Below are 17,784 nucleotides of genomic sequence, written 5' to 3' on the forward strand. Positions count from 1 at the left end.
AAGCCCCGATCGCCATTTTCGCGATCGGGGCTTTTTTTCGGAAAACAGTACTATGCTGTCTACACTGGCCCTAGCGCGCATAAGTCTTTCGGAAAAAGACTTTTGCCCGAATGGGAGCAGCATAGTATTTCTGGAAAAGCACTGATGATTTTACATTAGATCGTCAGTGCTTTTCCAGAAATTCAAGCGGCCAGTGTAGACAGTGTAGACAGCTGGCCAGTGTAGACAGCTGGCAAGTTTTTCCGCAAAATCAAATGATTTTGCAGAAAAACTTGCCAGTCTAGACACAGCCATGGAGTTTTCCCCACTGTAGAACAATAGAGAAGCAAAGAGCTTCTTATTATAGGGTACACCACAAGATAATGGCAAAAAGTACTGAAACATATGGTAATATAAAATTGTAGTCTGTGGGCACCGTAGAGCCTAACAAATGTTATACATATATGAGATCCTTCACATAAATGGAATGCTGATCATCATGACAGGCTGAGTCTTGGCAGAAAAGAGTGAGGAAAAAACACAAACTGCAACTTACTACAACTTGACCTTTGTTGTTTTGTCCACTATAAATATTGGAAAAACTTAAAAAACAACAAATAGTCTAGTAGCACCTTAACAACTAACAAAACATGTAGATGGTATCATGAGCTTTTGTGGGCGCAACCAACTTTTCAGATGACTAGAGTATTAGGAGTCCATATCCAAGAATAAATAACTAGGGGGAGGGGAGGGGAGAAAAAGGAGTGGGAGGGAAAGAGAGAGAGAGACAGTGAGTAAATGTAAAAAACAACAAATAGTCTGGTAACACTTTAAATGATAACAAAACCTGTAGATGGTATCATGAGCTTTCGTGGGCACAGTCTGTTTCTTCAGATGACCAGAGTGTTGGATGTCCAGAACTAAAATAAATAGGGGAGAAGGGTTCAAATGGTTGAAATGGTTCAAGTAGCTATAAGAGGCTGATAGGAACAATTAACACCTCCATTGTTTGGTTGGTTGGTTAAGCCATTAGGACATGGGAGGTAGTGTGCGAGCCAGCTGTTGTCCCTGTTCATACCATTTGTATAAGATAAGGTGATAATTGTTCTTATCAGTCTCTTGTAACTACTTGAACCATCTACCCACTCTCTTTTCTCTCTCTCTCTCTTTCTTTTTTTCACCCTCCTTTTTTCCTCCTCCCTCCTCCTCCCCTTATTTATTATTGGATCTGGACTTCTAATACTCCAGTCATCTGAAGAAGTGGGTTGTGCCCACGAAAGCTCGTGATAGCATCTTCATGTTTTGTTAGTCTTTAAGATGCTACTAGACTATTTGTTGTTTTTTAAGTTTTTCCTGTTAGACTAACTCAGCTACCCCTCTGAAGCTTTTGAACATACAAGACACTGCATTCATCCCTACGGAGTGCAAATCCATCAACACAAAGAAACTCGCACAGATCCAAACAGACATCATTTTCCTTTCCAAGTGCACATAGATGAACAACACACCTAAGGGACTGAGAGTGAAAAACCCACCTCAATCTACATATCCCACAGACTAGAGCCAGAACTTATGCCACACTCTCGCAAAGAAACTGAGGAACCATCTTATCAGCATTCTATACATCAAACAGAAGAAAATCAAGGAAGAGCTCTCAACATTAGAAACTATCATAAAAAACCAAGCTTCCACACACACTTCATCTTTTCCAGACTTTCCTAAAATTCAACAAACCACCTATAAGGATTACTTCATCTTCCTTCAAAAGAAAAAGGACAATAAACTATACAAACTCCTACATGCCTCAGGATCTCTCATTCCCGATACTTTCAACTCACCTAGCAACATTGTCAACTTACTCAACCACTCTCTTAGCCCAGCAGAGGAATCTGTCTTATATTGAGGACTCTTCTTCTGCCCCACTACCCCTACAAACATGGTTCAGTTCTGTGGAGATCTGGAAGCCTATTTTCACCACCTCCACCTAAAGGAATATTTCCAACACTCCGATGTACAACAAAATGACCCCCCCCCACTTCCAATCCCACAAGAGGAAGGCTTTTATGTGGACCCCTACTAACAGTCATAATGAAAGTTTTGACTTCTACATCGACTGCTTCCGCAAACGTGCTCAAGCTGACATTGTCAGCAAACAACATCAAGTAACATATAACTTCAGTTATGCAGAATGCAATGCTATCCACAGGCTCAAAAACAATTCTAGCATCATAATCAAAGAGGCTGACAAAAAGGGTGCTGTAGTTATCATGAACAGAACAGGTTATGAACAGGAGGCAATCAGACAACTCACCAACACCAGGTTCTACAAGCTTCTCTCTTGTGATTCCACTAAAGAATACCAAAAAATCCTGAAACAACTGCTCATGAAGTTCCTGGATGCTGCTCAGGAACAAATGTACACTAACACCCCCCTATTCCCCGACAAGGAGTTTTCTATCTGCTATTCAAGATATACAAACCTGGAAATCCCGGACGACCCATCATCTCAACCATTGGGACACTTACAGCAGGATTATCTGTCGATATTGACTCTCTCTTCAGACCCTATACTACCAGCACTCCTACCTATCTTCGAGACACCACCAACTTCCTGAGGAAACTACAAACCATCAGTAATCTTCCTGAAAACACCATCCTGGATATCATGGGCATAGAAGCCCTTTACACCAACATTCCACATGAAGACGGATTACAGGCTATCAGGAACATGATCCCCGATAACACCTCTGCACACCTGGTTACAGAGCTCTGTGACTTTGTCCTCACCCACAACTACTTCTGATTCGGAGACAATTTGTATCTTGAAGTCAGTGGCACGGCCACGGGCACCTGCATGGCACCACAATATGTCAACATCTTTATGGCTGACCTTTCCTCAGCTCTTGACCCCAGCATCCTTACTCTATTTACGCTATATTGATGACATCTTTATCATATGGAGCCATGGGAAATAGACGCATGAAGAATTCCAGAGCGATTTCAACAACTTCCACCCCACCATCTTCCTCAGCCTGGATCACTCCACACAACAGATTCACTTCCTTGATACTACAGTACAATTAAATGATGGACAATTTTCCACCATCTTATACCAGAAACCTACCGACCACTACACATGCCTCTAACTTCCATCCCAGACACATTTCTTAATCGATTGTACACAGCTAAGCCCTAAGATACAACTGGATTTGCTCCAATCCCACAGACAAACGCCTAAATGATCTGTATAGAGCATTCCTAAAAATGAAATACCCACCTGGAGAAATGAAAAAACAGATTGACAGAGCCAAAAAAGTACCCAGACATAAATTACTTCAAGACAGGCCCCAAAGAAAAAACAACAGAATTACACTTGTCATTACCTACAGTCTACAACTTAAACCCCTCCAATGCATAATCAGCAATCTACCACCTATCCTGGAAAATGACCCCTCATTTTCAGAGACCTTGGGGAAAAGCCAGGCCTCACCTACAGACAACCCCCTAACCTCAAACAAATTCTTTACAGTTACCACACAATACACCTCCATCATAATCATCCAGGCTCATTTAACTGTACATTCACTAATGTGATCTATGTCATCAAATGCCAACAATGTCCCACTGCCATGTATACTGGCCAAACTAGACCGTCTCTGCAGGAAAGAATTAAAGGACACTAATTATATATCTGAAAAGGCAATATACAAGAACCTGTTGGAAAACACTTTAATCTGCCTGGACACTCATTAACGGATCTCCAAGTCACCTTTTTGTTTCAGGCCAATTCCACAAGCCAAATACACAGGGAAGGACTGGAACTTAACTTCTTGAAGTTTAATTCTTATGCAAATGATATGAACAGGGACAGCGGCTGGCTCACACACTACCTTCCACATCCTAATGACTTAACCAACCAATGGAAGTGCTAATTGTTCTTATCACCCTCTTGTAACTACTTGAACCATCTACTCACTGTCTCTCTCTCTCTTTTCCCCCCTCCTTTTCTCTCTCTTTTTTTCCCTCCTTCTTCCCTTCCCTTATTTATTCTTGGATCTGGACTTCCATTATACAAGCTATTGGTGAGATGCCATTTGGAATACTGTGTGCAGATCTGGTCTCCCATGTTTAAGAAGGATGAATTCAAACTGGAACAGGTACAAAGAAGGGCCACTAGGATGATTTGAGGAATGGAAAACCTGTCTTATGAAAGGAGACTCAAGGAGCTTGGCTTGTTTACCTTAACCAAAAGAAGGCTGAGGGGAGACATGATTGCTCTCTTTAAATATATTAGAGGGATAAATACCAGGGATGGAGAGGAATTATTTAAGTTTAATACAAATGTGGACACAAGAACAAATGGATATAAGCTGGCTAGTAGGAAGTTTAGACTTGAGATTAGACGAAGGTTTCTAACCATTAAAGGAATGAGGTTCTGGAACGGCCTTCCAAGGGAATTAGTGGGGGCAAAAGATCTATCTGGCTTCAAGATTAAACTAGATGGGATTATGAAGGGGATGGTTTGATGAGATAACATGATCTTGGTAACTAATTGACCATTATCAGTGGTAAATAGCTCAATGGAGGGATGATAGGAGTTACTAGAGAACTTTCTGGGTGTCTGGCTGGTGAGTCTTGCCCACATGCTCAGGGTTTAGCTGATCGCCATATTTGGGGACGGGAAGGAATTTTCCTCCAGGGTAGATTGGCAGAGGCCCTGGAAGTTTTTCGCCTTCCTCTGTAGCATGGGGCACAGATCACAGCTGGAGGATTCTCTGCATCTTGGGGTCTTCAAACTATTTGAAGGCTTCAATATCTGAGATATAGGTGAGAGGATTATTCTAGGAGTGGGTGGGTGAGATTCTGTGGTCTGCATTGTGCAGGGGGTCAGACTAGATGATCATAATGGTCCCTTCTGACCTTAAAGTCTATGAGTCTATAATATTCCAGTCTTCTGAAGTGGGTTGCCCACGAAAGCTCATGATACCATCTACATGTTTTGTTAGTCTTTAAGATGCTACCAGACTATTTGTTGTTTTGTAAGTTTTTCCTGTTAGACTAACTCAGCTACCCCTCTGAATCTTATAAATATTGGGACATACCTTCCATATGTAGAGTTGTGATATTAAAGACGATTGAATGTTCAATCTGCACATACAATTACCATGACTTCACATGGAAATCTAGTAGTTGGGCATATACACGGTTAATTAGTCATATTTTCTATATACAATTACACATTTTGTGTAGGCAGTCACAATACCTGGTGCTCAGAGACTGGGCAAATCATCACACATGCATTTGGTATTCCTTTTCTTGTTGCAGATATGACCTGCTTCATTTTCTTACTCATGTACAATTTGCTGTCTACAAAGCGATTTCCTCAAGGGAAGCAAAACTGATTACAGACGTGCAAAATGATTACACTGAAATTACACATTTTGCCTCAATGGGTCTTATTACAAACTTGAAATGCAGACCAGAATCCCAAAGGTTTCCAAACCTTTTGAGAGACTCTGGAATGCATAGCTAAGCACATCCGGCCTCATTTATGGCGTCATAATGAAATCACATGAAATTCTGGGATCCACATGATTTTGCCCATAAGTCAAGTGAAATGTAGCCATTTTCACTGAGTTTCATAAGATTCAGAGCTCATTTTAACTTCATATCAAAGGCAAATGAATTATCAGACACAAGCATGATTTATTCGGGAAAAAGTCAGCCTGGCTTCTCTAGAGGGAAGTCACGCTTCACCAAGCTACTAGAATTCTTTGAGGGTGAATCCAATTGACACAGTGAACTTGGATTTACGAAAAGCCTGTGAGAAGATCCCTTAGCAGGGGTTCTTGAGAAAACTAAGCAGTAATGGGATCACAGGGAAAGATATCTTGGAACTGGTTAAAAGAGAAAACAAAGATAGGACTTAAGCAGTCACAATGCAAAGAGAGAAACAGCAGGGTCTCTCAAGGACTTGTAATGGAACTTGTGCTGTTAAGTATTCATTAATGATCTGGAAAAGGGAGTGAATAGTGAGTAGAAAAATTTGCAGGTGATACAAAATTATTCAAGATAATTCAGTCCAAAGAGTTATAGGGCATCTCACGAAATTGAATGTTTTGGCCACAAAATGTCACAAGAAATTCAACATTGGTAAGTGCAAAGAAATGCACTCCGAGGGCGGGGGGGGGGGGCGGAATCTCATCTACACATATATAGTGAAGGGACCTAAATTAGTTGTTACTGTTCAGGTAAGAGTTATTTGAGTTACTGTGGATAGTTCTGAAGTTTTCAGAGATCTGTGTTAAGCAGTAAATGCTACAAGAATACCGTGTACTATTATATCATATTGCCACTACATAAATCCACAGTGTGCCCACAGTTTAAATACTGTATCCAGTTCTGGATGCCCCATCTCTATAAGCAGTAGTGAACTGGAAAAAGGTCAGAGAAGGGCAACAAAGATGATCAAGCATGTGAAACAACAACAACAAAATGTAAAAGATTAGGGTTGTTCCACTTAGAAAAGACATGATTAAGGTGGATATAATGGAAATGTATTAAATCATGTATAATGTGAAAAAAGCAAATAGAGATGGCTTATTTACTCTTTACCACATTACAAAATCCAGGGATCATCCAATGAAAATAATAGGCAGCAGGTTTAATACTAACAAGAGGAAATACTTTTTCACATAATACACAACTGATCTCTGGAATTCATTGCCATGAGATGTTGTGATGGCCAAAAGTATAAATGGGTTAAAAACAGAACTAAATAAGTTCATGGAAGATAGGTTTATCAGTGGCCAATAGCCAAGACAGTCAGGGATGCAACCACTACTTAGGGCAACCCCAAGTTTCTGACTGCCAGAAGCTGGGAAGAGAAGAAAGGGATGGATCATTCAATACTTGTCCTACTCTGTAAACTGCTCTTGAAAAGCTAGTCCAAGCCAATGCTAGAAACAGGATCCTGGGCAAGATGGACTATTAGTCTGACCCAGTGTGGCTGGTCTTATTTCTTATGAAGAGGGTTTTAAGAAGTGAGAATTCACATCATCAAAAACCAGAAGGCATATTCAAAAATGTGAACTTCAAGTATCAAGATTCTCTGACAGTGTTGCCAATTCTAGTGATTTTCATTGTTAGCATATTTTGTATTTTTCTTGAAGTCCCAGCTTCTGAAGTGCAATTTCATGAGACTTTTACCTTTCATTTAAAAAAAAAAGTTTTCCAGCCCGCAGGGTTGCAGAGAAAACCTTGGAAACATGAACCCTAATGGCACATAAATCCAAAGACAGATTTTTTTAAAAAGACCCATTAGTTTTAAGCCCACATAATGATTTTTGAAGGCCTGATTCATGATTATTGCATGCTTGGGGCTGGCACAGTACTAAGACTCCCCAACACTCTTTTTAAAAAAAGATATCACAGAGAATCTCTCTAAAGTCACAGTCTAGGAAAGGTGGAGAATATCTTAAAGTTTCTCAGACTACAAAAAAGCACCGGAATCCAAAGAGGTGCCTGCCTTTCATTTTTGTTCACATGCAGGGGATCCTCCATGTGTTATTTGCTCTGTCTCCTTACCTACTGAGTATATCACTAGAATAACTCTCTGTAAAGCCCAATCTAATGCAGTAAAGATTTCCTTTAAAATATCTAGTACAGCCGATGTGTTAACTACTTAATTCCGGTCATTGAAACATGGTGACTAACTTGAACCAGCTTTTAGTGCTTTTTGCAATACTAAATCCATACTTCTTACTGCAAAACATCTAATTCCAGAGATGGAAGTGGAAGGAGTCAGGGTCAGACCACTAGTTATGTTGGCCTAACCATTTGATAGTGAAAGTCAGTCAGCTGAAACTGAGCGCATCCTATTGTTCTTGTTTCTTTGGGACTAGATAAAGCCATATATATCTGCAAGGGTGGCCCGTGAGCCTAGGCAAACTAGGCAGTTGCCTAAGGCGCTGCTGGCCCAGGCGCCCGATGATGACATCACAGGGTGCTGGGGCGCCCCATGATTATGTTACAGCCATTGACGGCTGTGCAGGCGGGGGCGCCAATCGCGCCTTCTGCCTGGGGCGCCAGCTGCCGCAGCCGGCCTCAGGCCACTCCTGTATATCTGCCATCTTTATAGAAGTAATATTAGAGAGAAGGATGATACATATTCATAAAATGAATGGTACTTCTCCTCCCTGGTTCCTTGTCCCAGTGTTCTTGGCCAGTCACTCCAAATTTCCCCCACATCAATGTCCAGTTTCCCTCCCAGTAGCAGCTTCAGTTCTTGGTCTCACCTTCTGTTCCTGCCCCCATTTTTCTGAATTTTAATTATGAAGTCCTGTAGTGGTCCTGCAGGTTAACCAGTTACCCTTTTACATCCATAGTCCACACACCCCTGCCAATAATGAGTGGCCATTTGCGAAGGATAGGAGGAGTGCTGGCTAGCATTCAGTGACTAAAGGGTTAAACTCAGGTAGGTAGTGGGTGTTGGTAGGGGGCCAGGAGAGCCAATGGGGGAGGATGTTGAAATCTGAATTGAAAAGATATACCTGCCTGCTGGGATTTTTTTGTCGGAGTTTACCAGGAGCTGGGGAAACAAGATGAATGTAACCAGGCAGAACTACCATGCCTACAAAGAACACTGGGCATGCAAATTGTCTGGACATTGAAGCATGGATCATGAGTAGATAGGAAAAATGTATATTTAGTCACAACCAGGTTATTCTCTTTGTTTTATTGTTTGGTTAAATGTCTCTGTGCTATGTCCATGTGCCCCCTCCCCCTTCACTGTATCTAAGCTGCACCCAGAGAAATCATGCTTTTCTGTTTTAAGCTGTTCTTTTCTCAGTTGCTCTGCAACACCAAGCACCCACAAAAGCATAATGGAATAATGGACGTTGATCCGAAATAACTTTGGGAGTGTTTACACAGCAAGTACATTATTTCAAAATAACGGGCAGCTTATTCTGATTTCTGTAAACCTCATCGCACGAGGAATAACGCTTATTCTGAAATAGATATTTTGGAATAGGGCATGTATAGACAGGGCACCTGGAGTTATTTCAAAATAAGGGGCCTCCAGGAAATCCCACAGGTTCCTTGCTGGACCCTCTGTCCACACTCATCAGAACTGTATAGCTTCCCTTCCACTAGAGGCTCCATCCTCTCAACATGCAACACTAAAGAGCATAAAATTCTTGACCCTCTAGGGAAACCTGTATCACAATTTTGGAGCCGTTAAACTATTAAAGTAAAATAAGAATTGACCAGGATCTAAACTTAAGGGGCTCGTCTACACTGGCCCCTTTTCCGGAAGGGGCATGTTAATTTCAGCTATCGTAGTAGGGAAATCCGCGGGGGATTTAAATATCCCCCGCGGCATTTAAATAAAAATGTCCGCCGCTTTTTTCCGGCTTTTAGAAAAGCCGGAAAAGAGCGTCTACACTGGCCCCGATCCTCCGGAAAAAGCGCCCTTTGAAGTAGGAATAAGAGCCTCCGGAAAAGGGCGCTTTTTCCGGAGGATCGGGGCCAGTGTAGACGCTCTTTTCCGGCTTTTCTAAAAGCCGGAAAAAAGCGGCGGACATTTTTATTTAAATGCCGCGGGGGATATTTAAATCCCCCGCGGATTTCCCTACTACGATAGCTGAAATTAACATGCCCCTTCCGGAAAAGGGGCCAGTGTAGACGTAGCCAAGGGGTTCATACAGCCAATGTATTTTTGCATTCAAGAAGCATTTAGTAACCAACTATATTATTTTATTATATTTTTAGTGTTAGGCAACATTCAATTAATATAAAAAATGAAGAAACTATTTTCTAGTGATCCCCATTCACTAGGGCTACGTCTACACTGGCATGATTTCCGAAAATGCTTTTAACAGAAAAGTTTTCCGTTAAAAGCATTTTCGGAAAAGCACGTCTAGATTGGCAGGATGCTTTTCCGCAAAAGCACTTTTTGCGGAAAAGCATCTGTGGCCAATCTAGATGTGGTTTTCCGCAAAAAAGCCCCGATCGCCATTTTCGCAATCGTTGCTTTTTTGCGGAAAACAGTACTGTGCTGTTTACTCTGGCTCTCTTGCGCTTATGATTTGCGCAACAGGGCTTTTGCCCGAACAGGAGCAGCACAGTATTTCTGCAAGAACACTAACGATCTTACATGAGATCGTCAGCGTTCTTGCGGAAATTCAAGCGGCCAGTGTAGACAGCTGGCAAGTTTTTCTGCAAAATCGTATGATTTTGCCGAAAAACTTGCCAGTCTAGACACAGCCTAGGGCTGTGTCTACACTGGCATGAATTTCCGGAAATGCTTAAAACGGAATACTATTCCGTTTTCAGTTTTTCCGGAAAAGGAGTGTCTACATTGGCAGGCTGCTTTTCCGGAAAAGCCCTTTTTCCGGAAAAGCGTCTGTGGCCAATGTAGACGCGCTTTTCCGGAAAAGAGCGCCAATCGTCATTTTCGCGATTGGGGCTTTTTTCCGGAAAAGACTACTGGGCTGTCTACACTGGCCCTTTTCCGGAACAGTGTTCCAGAATAAGGACTTATGCCCGAGCGGGAGCAGAATAGTTTTTCCGGAATAGCGGCTGATTTTGTACAGTAGAGCATCGTTGTTTTTCTGGAAATTCAAGGGCCAGTGTAGACAGCTCGCAGCTTATTCCGGAAAAGCGGCTGATTTTCCAGAATAAGTGGCCAGTGTAGACATAGCCTAGATGTTTGTCAACACTGGGAAAAATCAGTGGGTTTAAATGAGTATGTTTTTCGTAGAAAACACAAAGTTCTACTACTTTCAAAGAGGATGAGATAAAAGCACATTAATTAACTATTTATGTATATCTGCAGGAACCATACAGACAGTGAGCATATGTAAAACCAACAGGTGGAACCAAATCTGGGACCTCTGGAGATTAGTGCATGAGTCTCTACCACATGGACTAAAAGCCAGCCACAGCTGAGAGGCAGCTATAGAGAAACCTCATGCTCTCTCTCTGTATGTGGTTTAAGTGTCACTAAATGGGACAGTAATAGAGATGTAGCCATGTTAGTCTGATCTTGCTGAAACAAAAGACAGGACTGTGCAGCACTTTAAAGACTAACAAGATGGTTTATTAAAGTGCTGCATAGTCCTGTCTTTTGTTTCACTAAATGGGACAGTGAACCGTGTGTGCATCACATATGCAACAGATAACTGTGGGGATATATTCACACTCCAACTAAATATTTGTGTAGGCAAGCCCCTAGTATCTAGGGCAGGCAAAAACCATCTCTTCATTTAAAAACATGTTAGCTGGTCCTGGATGATGGCATGGTTAAACTGACACATGTAAACCCACCATTCATTTTTCTCCCTGTAGGAAAAACCCCTCTAATTGGTTTGGTATGGTTATTCATCTTCAAATATGGGTATATGGTACTGAGTCATGCAGACAAGTTTGGTAGCTTCACACATTTGAATGTGTCCAAACCAAATTGAAGGCCAAGTTCTTTGTCCAAGTCTATGCAGATGAGAATCAGAGAAGCATCCTAATTCAGAAGTGTTTGTAAGAACTAGAAATAATTTTTGACAAGTCAGCCTTTCCTAATCTCACTCGCGTGTCCTTCTTTTGGTAGGGTGCCATTCATAGAATCATAGAACCATAGAGCTGGAAGATACCTCAGAAGGTCATCAAATCCAACCCCCTGCTCTAGGTAGGATTCTCACTCTCTTTCCATCCTTTACTCTCTACACTGGTTAACAAAATGCTTCATTCAGAAATAACCAAATTTATTGTGTGTATTACTGATTAAATATAATGCATTGGGCCGTGAGCAGATGTCACTGTGGAATCTTCCAGCTCCATGTGAAGGCAGTGCTTCAAGTATGTCTAATTACATAACTTATTTTCTGCATCATTATCTAGAAAGACGAGAGTATCTTGTACAAGTGCCTCTGCAGGCTGAGAGATGATTCCTTTAAGTAGGTTTAATTTCAAAGAGGTTAAGTTGCTTGTGTTTTTGTATGTAAAAGAAAACAAATCTATTATGAAATGATTCATGCAGGCAGTTGGGAAGGGGGAGGATGGCAGTAGTCGATGTTTTTGTTGTTTTAAAACCACACATCTCAAGAAGTTCAAATCAATCTATGGTGGCCCATGATGGTGTTTCGTGTAACAAGAACCCTAACCCTAACCCTAACTTGCTTTAGTTTCCAGATAAAATGTGTTTGGTAGGTTCAATGACATGTCTATTGGACATTTGTCCATATCAACTCCCTCTCTCATCCTGTGTTTGACATGATTATGTCCATTCAAAAGAAATCCAGATTTGATACAACAGGTGTGTTTGAAGGAATATTAAATAAAGTACACTAGCTAAGCTAGGTAAAGCAAGCTTGCAAAACATTTTTGTACATACATTTGCCTTTAAAGGGGGAAAGTAACCCTTAAATTAGCAAATTGTTCTCAGAGAATTGTGCTCATTCTGCCTGGCACACAACATGTGCACAGAGAAAAACAGAACATGATTTCACTCATATGCAGCCAAAAGGGGAAAAATCGAGTATAGAAAGAATTTTCATTTCCAAGCTCTATTAAATAGAGACAACCTGAAACTACAATTTCCACTCCTTTTAAATATTAACAAGGTTCACATTTTAATCTCCAGTCTGCTCCTATATTGAGGGTGGGGTTTTGGTTCTGCATCTAATTTAAAGGTGATCACTGTTCTTGTAAGAGTTCAGCATAAAATGATGTAAATCTCATCTTGCAAGAATTTCACCATTCATAATAGCTGAAATATCATCAAATCAGATCTCAGAAGGGCCTTGCAAATCAACAGATCTCTGCTTTATGTCCACAGATGTCTGCATCTACCAATCTAAACTGGATCTGCATAGGGGCTCTAGTTATGGTCCAGGTATGGATCTGAACATTGCCTGCTCTTTCCACCTAAAGTACAAGGATGTGAAAAAGAACAATAAGCCAGTGATTTTTATATACATACCACATGAACAACCCCATAAATCTATAGAGTAGTCCTTGAGTTTCCTCCTGGTCACTAAGGTTTTGTCCAGGGGCTGTGCCCATTTGATTCACTGCAGAGAGTGGGGCACCTTTTTATAATCCTGCATAGGGCCCCATAAATCCTACGGACGGCCGTGCCACTATACAATAAAAAGAATGGACTGCATTTATGGCTTCTTAAGACTAACCCCTCGTTTTTTTGCTATGACTATAGAGGTGTTATTAGGCCAAGCTACCTTAAATGATCCCTTTTAATATGTGCTAAGTACTTCTGCTAAGCAATCTGTCCCACCTTGTGTTTATCTTTCCCAGACCTTAAGAGGAGAGCTCTATGCAGCTTGAAAGCTTGCCTCTCACCAACAGAAATTGTCCAATAAAAGGTATTAACCCTTCCGCCCCCCCCCGCCCCACCTTGTCTCTCTAATGGGTTTTTAAGTGATGTACTTAACTGACAAATTGCATACACAAGTATTATTTTATTTGCATGTGTAAATGGGTGCACTGAATGAACAAGCTTTTCTGTGGGCAGACCTCACACTTCTTCCTTTGACATTTTAGCACAGTGCGCTTCAAGCAATGGTAAATAAGATAAAGGAAAGTTTAATAAAGTGTAGGGAAAAACTGCCATACTCTGCAACCTCTCAAGTTATATGAGTAGTTCTTACTCATACTAGTAGATCCGCCAAAGTCAATGAGGCTACCGACATGTATAAACAATAGTTGTATAACTACTGCTGTGTGGGATCAGGCATCTAGGATTACAGTCAGGTTAAAAAGTACAGCTAGTGTCAGAAACATAACTATTAAAAACATCTCAAGACACAAAATATCTGCTTATTATGAAACGTATCCAAGTCCTATCTGTTTTCTGAATCATAGCTGCACATTACACACTAGGACTGTGTCTACACTGGGCCACTTATTCCGGAAAATCAGCCGCTTTTCTGGAATAAGCTGCGAGCTGTCTACACTGGCCCTTGAATTTCCGGAAAAGCAACGACGCTCTACTGTACAAAATCAGCCGCTATTCCGGAAAAGCTACACTGTTCCCACTCGGGCATAAGTCCTTATTCCGGAACACTGTTCTGGAAAAGGGCCAGTGTAGACAGCCCAGTAGTCTTTTCCGGAAAAAAGCCCCGATCGCGAAAATGACGATCGGGGCTCTTTTCCGGAAAAGTGCATCTACATTGGCCACAGATGCTTTTCCGGAAAAAGGGCTTTTCCGGAAAAGCAGCCTGCCAATGTAGACGCTCTTTTTCCGGAAATACTTATAACGAAAATTATTCTGTTTTAAGCATTTCCAGAAATTCATGCCAGTGTAGACACAGCCTAGGGGCTCTTAAAATGATAATGGAAAAGCCATCTACAAGCTATGCTCTCGTTCAAAGTTTGAGACTCAACAGTTCACACAAAGATAATCTGTTTGAAAATTTTGCTGCTATCCATAGCAGCAATAATTTCAGACAGTTTCATCCACCCATGAACAAAACCAAGCTCTCAGAAATCACTTCTCCCCACTGCAAGATTTTAATGCTCTGTCCAGCATTTTCTAAAGGAAATGACTGTCTCTAAACAGGCAAATCATGCCATGCTCAGCAGGGTAATAATCACCCTAGAGTAAACCACTCCAGAATCCTCACCCTCTCACATAAAGCATAAAATAAATTAACGTTCTGCTTCAATCGCTGCCCCATTTCACCACCAGTCATTTAAAAACCACATATGAATGCCACGTGCATCTGCAAAAATCATATCTCCTCTCTCACCAAAGGCATAAAATGGATAATTGTAACACAATGGCAAGTTTAAGAAATGTGCAGAACAGCTCAATTGTTTAAACACTATTTTGCACACATATAGCATCGTTCATCTGAGGATCTGAAAGTGCTTTACAAAATAAACCCTCCATACCTTTGTTGAGGTACTGTCCTTTTTCTTCAGACAGGCAAAATGACTTGCCCGAGTCTAGGCAGTGACTTTCAGAATCTGGCCTAGAACCCAGCACTCCTTTTTTTTAGGTCCATGCTCTACCCACAGTTGCCTTCTTCAGATAGACAACTTAACCAGATTCACTAGTGTCATGTGAGTCACATAACCATCTTAGTCCCCTGGACAAAAATCTCAAACTAGAAAGTTTCTTATCTGCTTTCCTCTTCTAAACTGTCCACTTGCCCTACACCCTCTGATCTGACACCCATTCTTGTCTCCACTCTTACCCTTCTTAATTTTTCTCTTTTTCTAGTTCTCTTCCTTCTCACTACAAATATGCTTTACCTTCTCCCAACCTAAGAAAACACACCACTGACCCCAAATGGCTCCATCTCTCTTTCATCCGTAAGATCATCAAACATGCTGTTGATAATCACTTTCCCTATAATGACTCCAAAACACTTGGGAATGGTTAAGCTGCTGGTGGGCTACATCATGATGGCCAATACTGTCTTCCTTGTATTTTTCCAACTGTCTGCATCTGCTATTCCTTGTCTTTGACTGTAAACTCTTTGGGACAGGAACTGTCCTTTTGTTCTTGGCTTGTACAGTGCCCAGCCCAAGGGGATCCTGGCTTTTAGGTGCTATAGTGCTACAAATAATCACCACCACCACCATCTCTATCCTTTCAACCACATGAACACAGATGGAGCATTTTATCTCTACTGAGGTAATAGCTTTAGTAAATAACAAGCAGTCCCAGGCAGTGGCTCTACAATGGAAACAGAGACTTACCTCCTTTTGATGGTGAGCATTACTCCTAAGAGGATAATAACAAACATCAGAAGGCCAGCTATAACCCCAGCCATTTTCACTGTGTTGTCAGCCTGCTTTTCGGGCTCTACTGCATTGGAATTCTGGGTGGAAGCTCCTTAAAGGTGGAGGGAGGAAGGACATAAAAATTAGAACTTGTAGAAAATATTTCATAGTGATCAGATTTTAATGGTTAAAACCTAATGATATGAATTTAAACAAACTGCATCAGGCAAATCACTCTTCTAACCTAGTCTTCAGCAGTGGCTAGTACCAGATGTTTCAGAGAGGGGTGTAAAGTGCCAATATAATACACCTGGGCTACGTCTAGACTGGCATGATTTTCCAGAAATGCTTTTAATGGAAAAGTTTTCCGTTAAAAGCATTTTCGGAACAGAGCATCTAGATTGGCACGGATGCATTTCCGCAAAAGCACTTTTTGCAGAAGAGCGTTCGTGGCCAATCTAGACGCGCTTTTGTGCAAAAAAGCCCCGATCGCCATTTTCGTGATCGAGGCTTTTTCGCGTAAAACAAATCTCAGCTGTCTACACTGGCCCTTTTGCACAAAAGTTTTGCGCAAAAGGGATTTTTGCCTGAACGGGAGCAGCATAGTATTTCCACAAAAAGCACTGATTTCTTACTGTAGGAAGTCAGTGCTTTTGTGGAAATTCAAGCGGCCAGTGTAGACAGCTGGCAAGTTTTTCCGGAAAAGCGGCTGATTTTCCGGAAAAACTGGCCACTCTAGACACAGCCCTGATTAATTTAATAATATTATACTATAGGGGAAAATGTCTTGAAATAGCAATTATCTTATACCCAGACACAGGAGAATTAAATAATTTTAATCCTAGCTAGTTTAGATGAAAGTGCTAATCTTATGCTCAGAATTAGCGAACAGCACAAAGTTAATACTGAAGCATACCCATAATAGTTTTCTGCAGTCAGAAAAAATATGCATTTGCCACTACACTGGTAATTACACATTCAATAAACATTAATTCAAACACAAAAAACAATCCCTTTTCCCCTCAAATCATCTACTTCGTTCTTCTGTCTTTGGCAAGGCAATACAATGTTCATCTCAATTGAAAATGTATACTGTGCACACCTAAAAAGCAAATATATTTATAAACTCACTCTTTGAAAGGCATTTCCTCTCACTTACTTGCCAATGTCTGACTTTAAGGTTCTGTTTCTCCTCCAATAGTTGATCACTTTGCAAAATGTGGCTGCTCAAATATTTAGTGGTGCTGTTCATATGAAGCCCATTACACCTGTATCAGGTAGACTTCACTAGCTACTGTATCAAATTTCTTTCCAGATACAATTTAAATATGTTGAATTTGATATAGAAAGCCTAAAGGGTGAAAGCCTATACTACTATGTTTGCCACTTTTACAAGACTATGATAAAATATACAAAGTTTGCCTTGTGACGTGCCATTTGAAAAGTAATAATCTGCTGAATATCATTACCATGTTAAAATATGTGTAAAATATTTTACATGAAGTTATAACAAGCTACTCTGTGATTGTTATTGAAATATGTTGTAATTCTGGGTAAAACTCAATTTTTCAGACAGTGTTAAAGGGCCATCACCAACTTTAGTAGCCATTCTTCAGCAGTGGGGAAGTATAAAGAAGATATTTGCATTTCATCACAGTGATGATTCAAACCTCACATCCACAAATGTCTCCTCATTACCATGAGTCAGCATGGATGTTTTTGGAACAAAAGATTGAATAAAGAGAGAAGAAAACATTTGATTTCATCTCTCCTTCTCCTTTCTCTCTTGGCTCGTTACATCAACTCTCAAAGAACAAAACTAAGAAAGGAGCCCCAGCCTGTGAAATTTACAACAGTATATGGTAAGAGAAAAACTTTGCTTTTGCATTCACTTAGCTTGTTAAATTAGGTATTAGCTTGTATATTACTCTTTGTAATCAATCCTGACTTTTATGGATCAACACTTGTAATAATTTAAATATTTATCTTTCTGTAGTTAGTAAACTGATCTTGTTGGTTTTTTTTTTCTTAACCAGTGTGTTTGGGTTAACCAGTGTG

The 17,784-nt window shown here is 40.7% G+C and overlaps 1 protein-coding gene across 4 annotated transcripts in view; it reads right to left on the reverse strand.

Annotated features, from left to right (window-relative positions):
- Positions 1–17,784, reverse strand: part of PTPRT (protein tyrosine phosphatase receptor type T) — a 1,034,103-nt gene that overhangs the window by 154,499 nt on the left and 861,820 nt on the right. For all 4 annotated transcript variants that reach the window (XM_075901353.2, XM_075901347.2, XM_075901351.2 and 1 more), the window contains one exon: positions 15,703–15,838. In XM_075901353.2, the coding sequence (XP_075757468.2) occupies positions 15,703–15,838 (136 nt within the window). The remainder of the gene's footprint in view (positions 1–15,702; positions 15,839–17,784) is intronic.

This window comes from Pelodiscus sinensis, chromosome 17, assembly GCF_052426305.1.
Source record: "Pelodiscus sinensis isolate ZL-2025 chromosome 17, ASM5242630v1, whole genome shotgun sequence".
NCBI classification, from domain to species: Eukaryota; Metazoa; Chordata; order Testudines; family Trionychidae; genus Pelodiscus; species Pelodiscus sinensis.